At 44.3% G+C, this 14,193-nt stretch overlaps 1 protein-coding gene across 9 annotated transcripts in view; it reads right to left on the reverse strand.

Moving 5' to 3' along the window:
* Positions 1-14,193, reverse strand: part of GIGYF2 (GRB10 interacting GYF protein 2) — a 2,932,407-nt gene that overhangs the window by 279,027 nt on the left and 2,639,187 nt on the right. For all 9 annotated transcript variants that reach the window (XM_044070588.1, XM_044070589.1, XM_044070593.1 and 6 more), the window contains one exon: positions 6,020-6,187. In XM_044070588.1, the coding sequence (XP_043926523.1) occupies positions 6,020-6,187 (168 nt within the window). The remainder of the gene's footprint in view (positions 1-6,019; positions 6,188-14,193) is intronic.

The raw sequence follows: 14,193 nt of genomic DNA on the forward strand, positions 1-14,193 counted from the left end.
CAAAACCAAAAGAGAACAGCAAGTCCAATGAGTAAGACTGCGTATGGACTGTAGTGGTAAACAAAAAAAAGCTGAAACTCAGTAATATGAAGTACATCCATGAGCAGTTCAGCGGTTTCATCATCAACTCAAGCATTAAAGTCATTTACAATTAACCATCTTGGATGACTTTGCACTAGATCAATGACAATTTAAGCACTCTTGGAGAAAAAACATAAGGTAACTGGGTATACAAATTCACCATAAGGAATCTGTAATTCATTTCAGCACCAAAGATGTACTTCAAAAGTGATAGACTTAACAGTATACAATCTCATAACAGCCCAGGCAATGGAAAAATCCTACCACATCCCCTTGATAGTGCTCTTTCTAGGACTACGAACTACATTAATTCTCAGGTAAACAAATGCATCACAATTTGGTCACAACTATCCGTCTAGATCTTAGTGTGAGGGAGGGAAATAACCATATGCAACAAAGTCTGTAAAAATGAATGTTTCCTTTCAGAGAGAGAAATATTTTGCATTTAACAAGCACTAGACAGGATCAGTTATGGAGCAGGACCTGACTAAAGGCCAGAAATGGAAGTCTAACATCAGACACCCCTGAGTCAGACTGGGTTCTGTTATCAAGGTGGCACTTCACACTTTGGTAGTGCCAGGCCACCCTAATACTGACAGACTAACTCCACATCAAGATGCAAAGCAAACAGGAGCCTCCTACTCAAAGACCTATCACACTTTCATATCCAAAGCCTGCAGCATTTTAAAGATTTCCCAAGAAAAACAATCATAACAACAGAAGGGGGTGTGGCATGGTGTGTGCACAGAGTCCCTGGAGTACAAAAGCTTCAAATTATGAGTGGGTTACAATGGACTAGAGGAAAATAAAGGAAGTTCAGGACTCAAATGACAAGAAAACTCAAACTGGCTTAAAAATGCATTTATAAAAATGTTGCTATTTAAAGAAAGACCATAGATCCCACCAGTTAATTCACTAATAAAAAAAAACCTTGCAAATACACTGCAAGTACAAAATATCAGAAGACAGGTCCAACTGCATAAGCTTTACATGTTAGATAAAGCCTATAACTTTCTGAAGAACAAATGGCCAGTAATAAAAGAAAAAATGAAAATAACAGCAGTAGTGAATAATCTGTAATCCATTAAAGACACAAAAACTAGTTGTATACTACAGAAAAAAAAACTCAGTTCCACTGCAGGTCCTCCACTACATGGAAACAAGATAATTGAAAGAAACTGCCTTTCATGAGTAAGACATGCTGAGTAAAAAAAAAAAATAATAATCTACACACATTAAACATAGAACCCAACAGGGAAAATTCTGCAAATCAAATTCAAAGCTTGTGCTTTGAGCCCATCAAAACAATTAAATGGCATTAGTCCTAAGCACAGACATTAATGCGGAACTATAAATTCATTCCCCTCCATCACTTGCTTCTCTCATACCCCTCCTTTACATCTGCTTCTATTCATGATCCTCCTTTTTATTTGCTTGCCTTTCTTATACGATCATTCAATCTATCTCCCTTACCTGGTGCAAATCAAAGATGTAGTATATCGGTTACTTTTAGTATTACAATGATTCACTGGCCCCAAGTTACTTTCTGACTAGATTTAGTTTAAGGCAATAGTTCTTAACTGGCAATCCAATTATGACACATGAATGCCTGTATTTTCCATTCGTTCAATGGTTATGCCTCCCCAATCAACTGTTCTTAAGATTTTTTTTTTGCTTTCAATCATAAAATAGATTATTCAAATCACACCTCTAAAATATGGAACTCCATCCCACAGAACCTGCTCAAGTCTCATCTAAATGACAGCTCATCATGTTCCTGCACATCCCCAGGCTGAACACATTTATTTTTCTCTAGCTCCATTCCCCCTACACTATATTCTTTATTTACATCCACTCTTCCTGTTTTCCAAGATCAGTCCCATGGGCCCCTTATAATCTTTTCCATACCCCATCCCTAGCTATATTTCACAAGATTCCTATTCATTTATCTTCACTTCCATCTTTTCTTACTCTTCTTTTTCTGTTACTATCCACTCATCTATAACCATAGCAGAATTCTCTACATGAACTGTACAGTGCTCCCCAATATGATTAAGGTTATCCAGTACTTGCAACCAGATCTTCTTTTGTACCTTGTGATTACTTTTATTTCCCCGTTGCTCTTTTGGAAATGTTTTATATTAATGATGATCCCTAAAGGCACTGTTTACCTTGGAATTTCTCACTATATGCATCACTGGTTCAATATAAATGAGAGTAGTCCGTCAGTGCAGGATCTCAACACCTATCATGTGTTCAGGCCCACAGTACTAGATGAAGCACTAAGTGTAATGTGTGTGTCTGTTTTTGTAAAACAAAATAGCAACACCAGACTCATGAGACAGGATAATGACCTGGAACTCCTCCACATCCAATTTACCATTAATAAAGTCCTTACTGCACCATACATAACAACAGGACCTCCCCCCCGGCTCATAACTCCCATCTGATTAGTATGAAGGTCCCATGCATTAAGCCGAAGACCACTCTCCTACAGGACTTCAACTACCCTTTTATCAACTGGAAGACTTGTACATTCAAAAACATGTATGCCCAGTGATTTATGGTCTTCATAATTACAAACTCCCTGGAACAGTTCGCATTCCAACTACAGAAGGCAAAGTATTGGACTTGATTCTCACCATTATGGGACATCTCTGTTCCCAACCAGTTGCAACTTCCTTCCTAGTCAAACCGTAAATCAGTCACATTCACAGCAAGACTAAAGACAGAAACATTTTCAAATACCTCAGTATTCAGAGGTTACGCAAAGTCTAATCTACTAAACTAAGTGATGACTTGGCTAAATTCAACATTCCCCTCCAATCTGATGTCCCCACTGAGTATACAGAATTCTTTACCGCAAAATTCCATACACGTGAAAGGTGCAAACATGCAACTGTCCCCTCTGAAATAAATGCATTGCCAAATTTAAAAAGAAACTCCTGTGGTGGGATCCAAACAAAATAAGCTCTTCAATAAAGGAAAAAAAAAAAAACTTATTACATGCAATAATAAACTAACTCTTAAGATGTCAAAAACATTCTTAATAAACTTAAAGAACTCTGGTCCTTGATTAATTTAATTAAAGTTAGATATGAGGCAAAAACAGCAGTGTTAGAAACATCAGAAATGATGGAACATTACTGCACAGAGGTAATATTAGTGACATTACATAGTCAGACTCCGAGAACATAGCTAATCTACTAGTAGATATCTGACTGCAACTTCACCCCCCCCTACTTTCCCAGATCATACACTCCTCCCCAAAATCTCCAATCTCCAAACAAGAAGCATTCAAAGCACTTTCCAGGGTCATGAAGACAGCTTCTATGGGTCCAGATAACATACCAGACTGTCTACTAGCTAGCCTGAAACAGGACATGCCAACCCCCCTCTCTACAGGTTATTTAATAGCCTACAAAGACAGGCTTTGTACTGAAAGAATGGAGGGTCAGAATGGTCATCCCCGTGCACAAAGGTGGAGTGTCAATGGACCTAGATTACACAACTGTAATTCTTACCAGCCTCATCTTTAAGGCTACAAAGTGGATCATCATGGAAATAAGGATATAGGTAACCTAACAAACTCTTGACCCAAGCTAGTTTGGTTTTGTCAAGGGGCAATTGTGCCTGTTTAACTTGACCAACTTTTTCAGAAAGTCGAATTAAACAATAGATGGAAAAACACTTTACACAGTGCATATCTAGACCTCTCAAAGGAGTTCAACACTATCCCACACTCAAGTACTGACAATAAACTCTTCCAGCTAAATATTAATCTCTACGTAAATTGGTGGATAGAAAATTGGCTCACAAACAAAACTGAGAAAATTAGGACAGGCAGCTCCATCTCCTGCAAAAAACTTGTCACTAGTGGTGTACTGCAGGGTTTAGTGCTTAGACCACTTCTCTTTGGCATTTACTTCTCTTAAGGCAAAGCTAATGTAAAGGGTTTATGACTAACCAAGTTTGCATATCAGTATGAACTTGGTGCCATCAAACTCTCCAAAAGACATCAAGATCCTCCAAAGAGGACATTCTCCTAACAAACAGCTGGTGTCTTAACTATGAACTAAAACTAAATGCCAAAAAATGAATAATAGTTTCCTTTGACAAGCATGACATTCCCTGTAATGATCACACTGAGAAGTCCTTGAAAATCGATCCAGTAGTTAGGAACCTGGGAACCTGTGTAGACAACAAGCTGTCCTTCTATCACCATGTATCCATTACTGTAAGAAAATCTTTTTTCACTGTGTAGCTTATTAGTAAAGGTATGGAGCCTGGGTTCAGGAAAGTGTTCATTCCACAGTGTTTGGCACTTACTAGACCACTCATTGAGTATAATGCCTCCTTTGGTATGTACCTGTCCAAACACTTAACACAACGTTAACACAATGCTGTTTCACCAATAAATTCAAGGACCTACATCATAAAAACTACACTGACTGTCTCAAAGCCTTTTCCTTCTTCTTGATACCATACAGGCTACTGAGGGATGATCTCTGCCTCATGCAGAGGGCCTCAAAAGACCCCATCCTCTCAATTCTACTGCACATCTGCAAATGCAATTTCAGCATACACACTTACTCAAGAGATTGCAATCTTTTCTACAACAGAAAAAGAACATCCTGGGGGAAGAGATATGTATGAGAAAATACCATTTGTTTGAAAACATCTTCCTCTCCATAAAAAAACAAAAGTACTTCCCTTATACTATTCAAATGTAACAAATGGATGGGAAACTATCCTCATGAAAAAGTAAAAGCTCAGCCTGGCTCTGGGTTTGATACTTAAATTACAAGGGCTAGAAAATTTCATAGGAATGCAGGGCTAGGCTTCTAAAGCCCCTCAAGGATCAATTGCTTAGTATGTACCCAAGAACACACACACACACACACACACACACACACACACTTACCTTGACCACAAGCACATCTACTGAAAGAGAGGCCCATAATACTTCTCATTCATTAAACTACCTAACTCAACAAGAACGGTGTCAATAAAATTCACAAAGCAATATAGTCTGTTAAACTATTTGACAAAAGTGAAATGTACCCATAAGTAAATATTTTAAATGAAGATATACACACACATATGTGTGTATGTATATATATATATATACATACATACACACTTCTATATGTAGACAATTTTGCATCTAAATCCATACATACATTTATACAGATATTTACATTTTGATGTGTACATAATGCATGCATGTGTATATATAGCTACCAAAAAGACTGGACTGGACTTTACAGTGAGCAGAAGTAATGCAGTACTTTAAAATATCAGCATTTTACACTATAGTAGTTTTCTGACCAGAGCTGACACACACTGTTTTGCTTTGGGACCAACAATTGTGAACAAATATTGTGCTGACCATGCATGTCTACTGCTTCATTCATAAAGGACAGCAGTAATAAGAAACACTTCATGAATAAAATTAATTAATTTAGCTGCAGACATGGGCAGTCAGTGCTATGAAAGAGAAGGATTACTACTAGATCTGTACGTACATACATTACAGTTATAATCATACTAAGCATCAAATGAATGCCTTCTAAATTCTGTGCAACAATAATATGTTTTAAACAGATGGAGAGAGACAGGAATTCAGTAGTCATAAACAACAAGTGCAATACCTTTCTATATACCTTGAAACCCTTTAAGATTCTAACTCCTAGACACTAGTTGATAAATTTACAACAATGAAGTTTGGTGAAACTAGGAAAGGTGTTTCAGGTTATTTTTCTTAAAAAAAAAAAAAGCTATGTAGAATGTACTTGTTACAAATGCCATGCTTTCTGTTTTTTTCTTTTTTTTTAAACTCCCAAAAGTTACCGACTGCAACAGATCTCTGAAGGAAGAAATGCTTGCTACTCATCATCCAGTAAGGCTTATGTTTTAGAATCTGCTTAATACTTACTGTCCGGTGAGGCTGCTGCTGCTGCATCTGCCTTGCCTCCTCCTGCTGGATCTCCAGGAGTGATTTGGTGCAGATGGGGTTTTTTGGAACACTGGCCCACCCAAATAGCTTTTGCTGCTGCTGCTGCTGTTGTAGTACCTTCATTAACTCTTTCTGATGCCGCTGTTGCTAATGGAACAGTGTAAAACAATTAATAAGCAATAAAAAAGCATGCATAAAATATCTGCATATATCAAAAAGGATTTATTACATCCAGCCTTGAAGAGATGGCTACTTACCCACTGCGGACAGTCAATATGAAAGCAGCACTAATTCACATGAAAGTTTACAAACAGGATACTCGGGTGCAAATTAAACTGTAAGGGGCTCACATTGCTGAGATGACATGCAAAACTACTACCCCTAATGAACTGTCAAGTTACTGTTAAAGCAAACATTTATTAGCAAGGAAAATGCATTCTGACTCTGCCAAATGCATCACTTATAAACTGGCTGCAACAGTAAACTGGCTGCAACAGAAGAATCTTGAATCATTAATTTTGAAAAGTTTGGAGGTTCTGAAAATATAGAAAACTTGCATCACCATTCACTCCAGTCAGCATCATATGCAAGTTACAAAAGGTGACATTAGATATTCTACATTGAAAAATGAAATACGAGCCACTTACAAAGTCAAACAGTTTGTGCTGATATGTTATCAGATAGCTTTAACAGGAAACAGTTCTACCATTACTCCAGACCTTCAACAGCATCACAGTTAACAGGCCCTTTATTTCACATTATTGGAGGCCTTATCTGGAGAAGAAGCATTTAAGGAGCTAGACAGAGTAAACACCATTGCCTTCCTTCCACCGCAGGATCTGTACAAAGACAACTTCTCATACAGGGGGCGAGACACTACTTTTTTATGCTCCTTCCTAATAATGGTAAACAATAACCACTGGTTTCACATGTATCACACTCACCTCTGAAGTTAGATCATTTTTCAATGCAGTACAATGGAGGGAGCTACACTACTGAGGAACTGTCCTTCAAATAAAACCATTAAAATGAGGTCCCATCTTCCCAAGCTGGTGGTACCTCAGGTGTATGTAAGATTCCATAGCACTTATCAAAAGAGTATTAGAGCTTTATTTTTTTAATACAGTTTTACATCTTACTTGCACTACATTTCTCATTTTACACAAATATACACATAAAAAGGGGAATTTCCCTGGTGTGCTGGTCAGATTTCCCCTTGTCAGTATGAATAGCACCTTAGGCCTCTCTCCAGAAAACAGACTACCACTGGTAGGACTAACCTAGCAACAAAAAGTAGACAGATGGATAACTAGTGCTGCTGACAATTAACTCTTTATGGGTGGATATGGGTTATGTCTGCTCTAGAAATTTTGGAGTTCTAGCAGTATTTAAAAAGCAAACTATATACTTGAAGCAATCTCAGTCAAAGTTACTATTACATCTGAATTACTCATTAGCACTGATGCAGAACTGATGCCCAAGAAGGACAAACATACCAAATATTACGATGAATCTAGATCAGGCATCCAGTCTGCACCGATTCATACAAGTGAAGGGCTGGAGCCAAGTGAACATAACATTGCAACCCCTCTATACTAAAAGGCAGGCAATACCACTCCCCTCATGGTACAAGCTCTGAAAATGTAGAAGGGTTTTGCTCTATTAAGGAGCAGGAAGCGTTTTGCTACTGTAATTTTAACAACACTGTAAGGCAACGAAGTTGAGACAGCTTGATGATCATTTTGCCAAACCACCTTCCGCAGAGGAAAAAAAGAACTTCATGTACCTCAGTGGTGCAGTGGTTAGTGTTGTTGCCTCACAGCAAGAGGTTCTCCGGTTTGATTCTCAGTTGGAGCACCTTCTGTGTGGAATCTGTATTGTCCTCCCTGCGGTCGAGTGAACTTTAAAGACATGTACGTAGGTGTGTGTGTGTGTGCCCCTTCTGTGAAGGTTGGAGCAACTTGACACTAAAAATCCACTGCCACTCAAGAGCAGATGGTGATCTGCTGTGACGGCCCCTAACAGGGAAAAGCCAAAAGATGTACCTCACTTGATCTGTGCAAGCTATGAATACAAAGTGTGTACTAATAAAGAGCATGCAAAGGGATTGCTGCAAGGAAGACCATTTCAATGTGACCCTTTGATTCAGAATAAAACCAATGCGCACAGAACATGAGGTTTGCTTGAATCAAGGCCTAATGGGATGAAGATTAGAAAAAGACTTGCTACAAAACAACAGTCTGAAATTCAAAAAACCTCTGTGCTAAGTTAAAAACTACAAGGAAAATAACAGAAACACAGTGTGATCTGAGACACAGCTTCTATGTTGACTTGACGGACGTTATTTCCTCTCTATTCAACACCAGCTCAATTTTCTTCTATTCCATTCCCACAATCAAGAGTATGTGCATCTTACATCAATACAGATCAAGTTATCATGTGCTGAGTCAGCAATAGGAGCCTAACCCTTGCTCTTGTCCAGTCACTCCCCAATCCAAACAATAAATACAACCCTTGCACTTAAAGTACAGCTGCAATCTGATCCCTCTTTGGGCAAGGTAAAGTAATTAAACATTAAAAATTTTTTATCCCAAATCAGCTGCGATTCTTAGAAACTACATCACTTTCCTCTAAGAAATGGATGTGAATATTACCCAAATGATCTGGAAGAAAACACAGAAATAATAAAGAACAGAAGGAAATGACAGCATACACGACTGAGCATACCGAATGGCACCAGGAATTCAAAGTATGACCGCAAAGAATTTAGAAATAAGAAGTTATGTACTCACCATAACGTTCCATCTGAGTAGGTAAACTTCATTTGTCAGCAACCTTTGGGAATCGGATCGAGCCGGCAGTTTTCAACAGCTTTAGATCCGAGCTCCAAGCTCCTCCCCCTACCCATAATCCCCTGCCAACCCTGACTGACCTCAGATCAAGTTTGCCCAACAGCAGAAAACTGCTAGCAATGATTAATCCCAAGATAAGTGGGTAAAACCCATGGACCTGAGTATGAGAACATTCGCAAGTGAGGGGGCAGGAGGGAGGGACGGTTGCTGACAAATGAAGTTTACCTACTCAGATGGAACGTTATGGTGAGTACTTAACTTCTTAATCTGAGGTAGTTAATTTCATTTGTGCAGCAACCTTTGGGACAGAGTCCCCAGCTACCTGAACCTTGGGCGGCCTTCATGGAAGGATGCTCCGGAGCACTGCAGAGCCAAAGGAAAGGATGCTCTCCCTCTGGAGATAATGTCCAATTTGTAGCGATTGATAAAAGTATGAGATGAAGCCCAAGTGGCTTCCGAGCAAATATCATCCAAAGAAACTCTAGCTCTAAAAGTCGCAGAGGTAGACACAGATCGAGTAGAGTGGGCATGGACTCCCTGAGGTGCGGGCCTGCCCGAACTGTCGTATGCTAAAAGGATATACTGTGAAATACGTCTAGAGAGTGTGACTTTAGATACAGATTTACCCAAATTAAATTTGGCAAAGGAGACGAACAACTGGTCGGATTTCCTATGACCAGATGTCCTGTGGATGTAGAAACGAAGTTGTCTATGCACATCCAATGAGTGTAATTTGTATTCCCCTTTGTTATGGTAGTTAGGAAAAAAGACCGGCAAGTTGATGGACTGGTTAATATTTGACTCAGAAGCAACCTTGGGAAGAAAGGAGGGATTGGTCCCGAGGTAAACTCTATCCTTGTGAAAGGTCAAGTACGGGGGTTTTACACATACGGCCTGTAGTTCAGAGACCCTTCGAGCCGAGGTGATAGCAACAAGAAAGGCCGTTTTCCATGATAAGAATTTAAGATCTATAGAAGCTGCAGGCTCAAATGGGGGAGCTGTCAAGGCCTGAAGCACAAACGTTAAATCCTAAGGAGGGACTGCATCCTTCACTGGGAGTCTGAGTAGAAAGGTGCCCTTCAAAAAGGTCTTACACAGTTTCGTGGTGATCAAAGGGCCCAATTCATTGAGAGATAGCTGCTAGTTGGACCTTGACTGTGGAGGAACTAGCTCCCTGATGAAACAGTCCTGACAAAGTCTAATACAGTGGGCAGAGGAGCTGTAAAAGGATCCAAATTTTTGCGATCCGCCCAAATGGAGAAACGTTTCCATTTGCTGCTATAGATCTTCCTAGTAGAAGGCTTGTGCGCAGCTACTAGAATGGTTTTAACTGGGGAAGAGATACCGGGAGTCCTAGCTATGAGTGGAACTGGAGCAGCCAAGCTGTGAACTTGAGGTTGTCCAGGTTTGGGACTGGGAGATCTAGGGGGTGGGATATTAGATCCGGACGGGGATCCAGAATCCAAGGAGGATTCACGAGATGAGACCAAAGGTAAGGGAACCACGTTTGACGAGGCCAAAATGGGTCAGCTCCCCAACCGACTGGCTTTCTGAAAAAAACTTCATCATTAGAGGAAGAGGAAGGTAAGCATAAAGAAGACCGGGAGGCCAAGCATGCACCAGAGCGTCTCTTGGGGGTTCCCAGGAGGGGGAAATGAGAGCGAAGTAGTCGTAACATTTTGTGTTCGAGGGAGAGGCAAAGAGATCGCAACAGGGTTGACCCCATTTGGCGAAGATCCGATTCGCTATCTCGGGATTCAGAGACCACTTGTATGGTAACAGGATGGTGCGACTTAGTTTGTCCACTAGGATGTTGGACTGTCCCGGAATGTGCACTGCTATGAGAAAGCGGTTGGTAGAGATCGCCCATTCCCACACCCTCATGGCCTCTCGACAGAGTTCCCCCCTGTTTGTTGATGTACCAGACAACCGACATGTTGTCCGTCTGAAACGCAATCGTTCCTATGGGAAGAAGGTCCTGAAGTGCTTGCAACGCTAACAGCACTGCCCTCATCTCTAGGACGTTGATATGCAGTGAAGTCTCCGTGAGGTCCCACGTGCCTTGGACTGTCCTGCCCGAACAATGCCCCCCCCCCCACCCGAGGCGGGAGGCATCTGTGGTCACCGTGGCTAGTGGAGGGGTCATAGAAAAGGGGCATCCCTGCTGAAGGTCTGGAGATTGGAGCCACCATAGGAGGGCCCTCTTGCAGGCCCTGCTGAGGGGAACGGGATGGCTCAGAGGGTAGTGAAGAAGGGACCACTGGACCTGGAGGGTCCATTGTAAGACCCTCATGTTCAAGCGTGCCACTGGCAATAGGTTGATCGCTGCCGCCATCGAGCCAAGAACCCTCAGGACCAATTCCGCTGGGGGAACTGGAGATTGTAGAATGGCCTGCACATGTAGCTTCAGGGATAGTAGCCGGTCTGTGGTCAAGAAAGCTAGGAGCTTGTTTGTGTCCAATCTAGCCACTATGAAGTCTATAGTCTGAGTCGGTGTAAGAGACGACTTCTCTATGTTGATGGTGATCCCCAGCCGGGGAGCTAGACGGAGAAAGTAGTTTCTGGCTGTACAGAGTAGATGCCTTGTCGGGACGGTCAGCAGCCAGTCGTCCAGGTACAGGAAGTACAGGTACCTGAATTCCCTGGAGCCTCAGGTGGGCCGCTAACACTTTGGTGAACACCCTGGGGGCTGTGGTGAGACCAAAGGGGAGGACCCTGAATTGGAAATGAATGGCTCCCAGCTGGAAGCGGAGGAACCTCCTGGATCGCCTGTCCATCAGAATGTGGTAGTATGCATCCTTGAGGTCTATAGAGCACATCCAATCATTCTCCTGCAAAATGGGGAGAATGGATTGAAGAGTGACCATGCAGAACTTTTCTTTGGTTACTGACAGGTTCAGAGAAGAGAGGTCGAGGATCGGTCTTAAGTCCCCCATCTTTTTTGGCACCAAGAAGAACCTGGAGTAAAACCCGGACCCGCAATGGCCTGGGGGGACGTGTTGGATGGCTCTTTTTTCCAGCAAATGTTGGATTTCCATTGCTGCGGCCTCCCTCTGCTCAGGTGGGACATCGGGGGGGTATCTGGGGCTGCGTGGATAATGAGAAAAGGGAATTTGGTATCCTCTAGATATGATGCGAAGCACCCAGCGGTCTGTTGTGATGGACTCCCAAGCTGCTGGGTGCTTTGAGAAACGCCCCTCCGACTGCCTCCGGAGTGGAGCAGTCGGGCAACCCCTCAGGGGTGTTGCGTGGGTTGGTCCGAGAAGGGTTCTCTGGATCCAAAGTTCTGCAGGCCCCCTCTTCCTCTAGGGCGGCGTCCACCCTGCCTTCCTCTGCCGCGGAAGGGCTGGGAGTCCGGAGCGGGACAGGACTGTTGCGACTTCCGGAACCACATCTTCTTCTGTCCCTTTTGGTTCTTAGAAAAAGACCTCTGGGGAGCAGAGAAGCGGACTCCGACGGCAGACAACGTCTTCCCGTCCTTTTCGCTCTGGACCAAGGTATCTCGCACGGTTTTGCCGAAGAGGGCAGAACCATCAAAAGGAGCATTAGCGAACGACGCCTTAGAGGGTTCTGCAAAATCACAGTGTCGGAGCCAGGCCTGACGTCTCATAACGAGGCCTGCTCCGCCGGCTCTAGCAGCTCCTTCCATGGCATGAGACAGAAGCCGCATAGAGGTGTTAGATATGGATCGTATAGTGGCCATCCGGGTGGAGTGCAATTGTTTGTCCATTGCCGACATGGACTCGGGGGGGGGGGGCGCAGCGTACTCTTTAATAAGGTCCCGCTGCAGTCAGAGCACGTGTGCCATGTAGTTCACCGACCTCACAGACACGGTCGCTGAACTAAACACCCGCTTCCCTAGGCGGTCCATCGACCGAGACTCCTTGCTCGGGGGATGAACTGAGGGACTCTCCTGAGCAAGTTCCCTCTTGGTGGCCGCCGCCACCAACATGGCATCTACCGGGGGACCCTTACTCCAGTGGGACTTGTCAGAGGGTGGGCTAAGGATCTTGTCCGGGCACTTGGGTACTGGCCCCACAGTGTCTAGCTCCTTCCACGCCCTGGTAGTGATCAAATCTACCAGGGGGTTGGCCGGAGGGGACACCCAAGAGGTAGACGGGCCTGCTTCAAACGCCTCCAGGAACACGGATTCGTCCAAGGTAGGCTTTGGGGCAGACCACCCCCCCTTTATTCTGAGCATTTCCATGATGTCACCAAATGAGACATCTTCGGGGGGTGATCTTGGGGAACCTTCCCCTTCCTCCAAATCAGTGTCCTCAGTCAAGGACTCAGGGGAGTCCAGGTGCCTCCTCTTGCACCTTCGCTTGTGAGGGACCTCCTCGGGGGGGGGGGGGGGGCTGTCCGAGGAGGTCTCACCAGCAACATCTTGTTCCACTGGAACTACCTGTGACGTCAAAGCAGGCTGTCCCTGGGGCCGGGTGATAGAAGCCGGGCCCAACTGAGGAGGAGTGCAGGGTGGAGCCGTGGCAAGGGTCGGGGGCCTGGAATCCCTCGACAGAACCCTCTCCACCACGTCGAATGCCGAGGGAGAGCTGCTCTCTCTGGGATCCGAAAGCAGGCTCTCCCTTGGATCCGATGGACGGATCGGGGCCGGTGCCGAAGCGATCGGATCAGACAGACCAGCATGCTCCGACCAGGATGGAGCCGAAGGCATGCCGATACCACCAGATCCGAAGCTCAGCCCTCGGCTCCGAGAGCTCAGATCCGAAGAAAATGGACCCGACAGACTCGAGGGAAGTGTCGGCGCCGAAGTACCTGAGACTATCAGCGCCAACACACCCCTGGTTCCAAAGCTGCCCGGCTCCGAAGACTCCGAACCTGGGAAACGGGACAGAGAAGGAGCTATCGGGGCAAAGAAGGGGGCCGAGCTCCCCCCCGGAGGGGGGGGGGGGAGGCAGGAGCACTCCCATCTGCAGTTGGGCCTGGAGGAATCTTCTCATCATCCGGTCCAAATCTGCATCTGTGAGACTTCTCGTAGATCTCGACGAGGCCACCGAGGCGGGGTGGGAGTGTCGCCTCGATGACCTCGAAGGAGATTGGGTCTCCTCCTCCTCAGGACCCGGTGAAAAGCATGGGGACCAGATCCGAGAAGGAGGAGAACCAGAAGACCAGGAGAGAGAAGACCACTTAGCCGGGGGGGGGGGGGCCGAAGCGGAGGCCTCGGCCCGCCGCTTGTGGTGCTTCTCCCTCTTCCTGTCTTTCCTAGCCTCCCTCTCCTCCAAGCCTAAGGCGGGAGGTTGAGTCCCGGCCCGGGAGAGGGAAGCAGGAGTGGCAGCTGCT

This window comes from Protopterus annectens, chromosome 4.part1, assembly GCF_019279795.1.
Source record: "Protopterus annectens isolate FY-2018-M chromosome 4.part1, PAN1.0, whole genome shotgun sequence".
Classification (NCBI taxonomy): Eukaryota; Metazoa; Chordata; order Ceratodontiformes; family Protopteridae; genus Protopterus; species Protopterus annectens.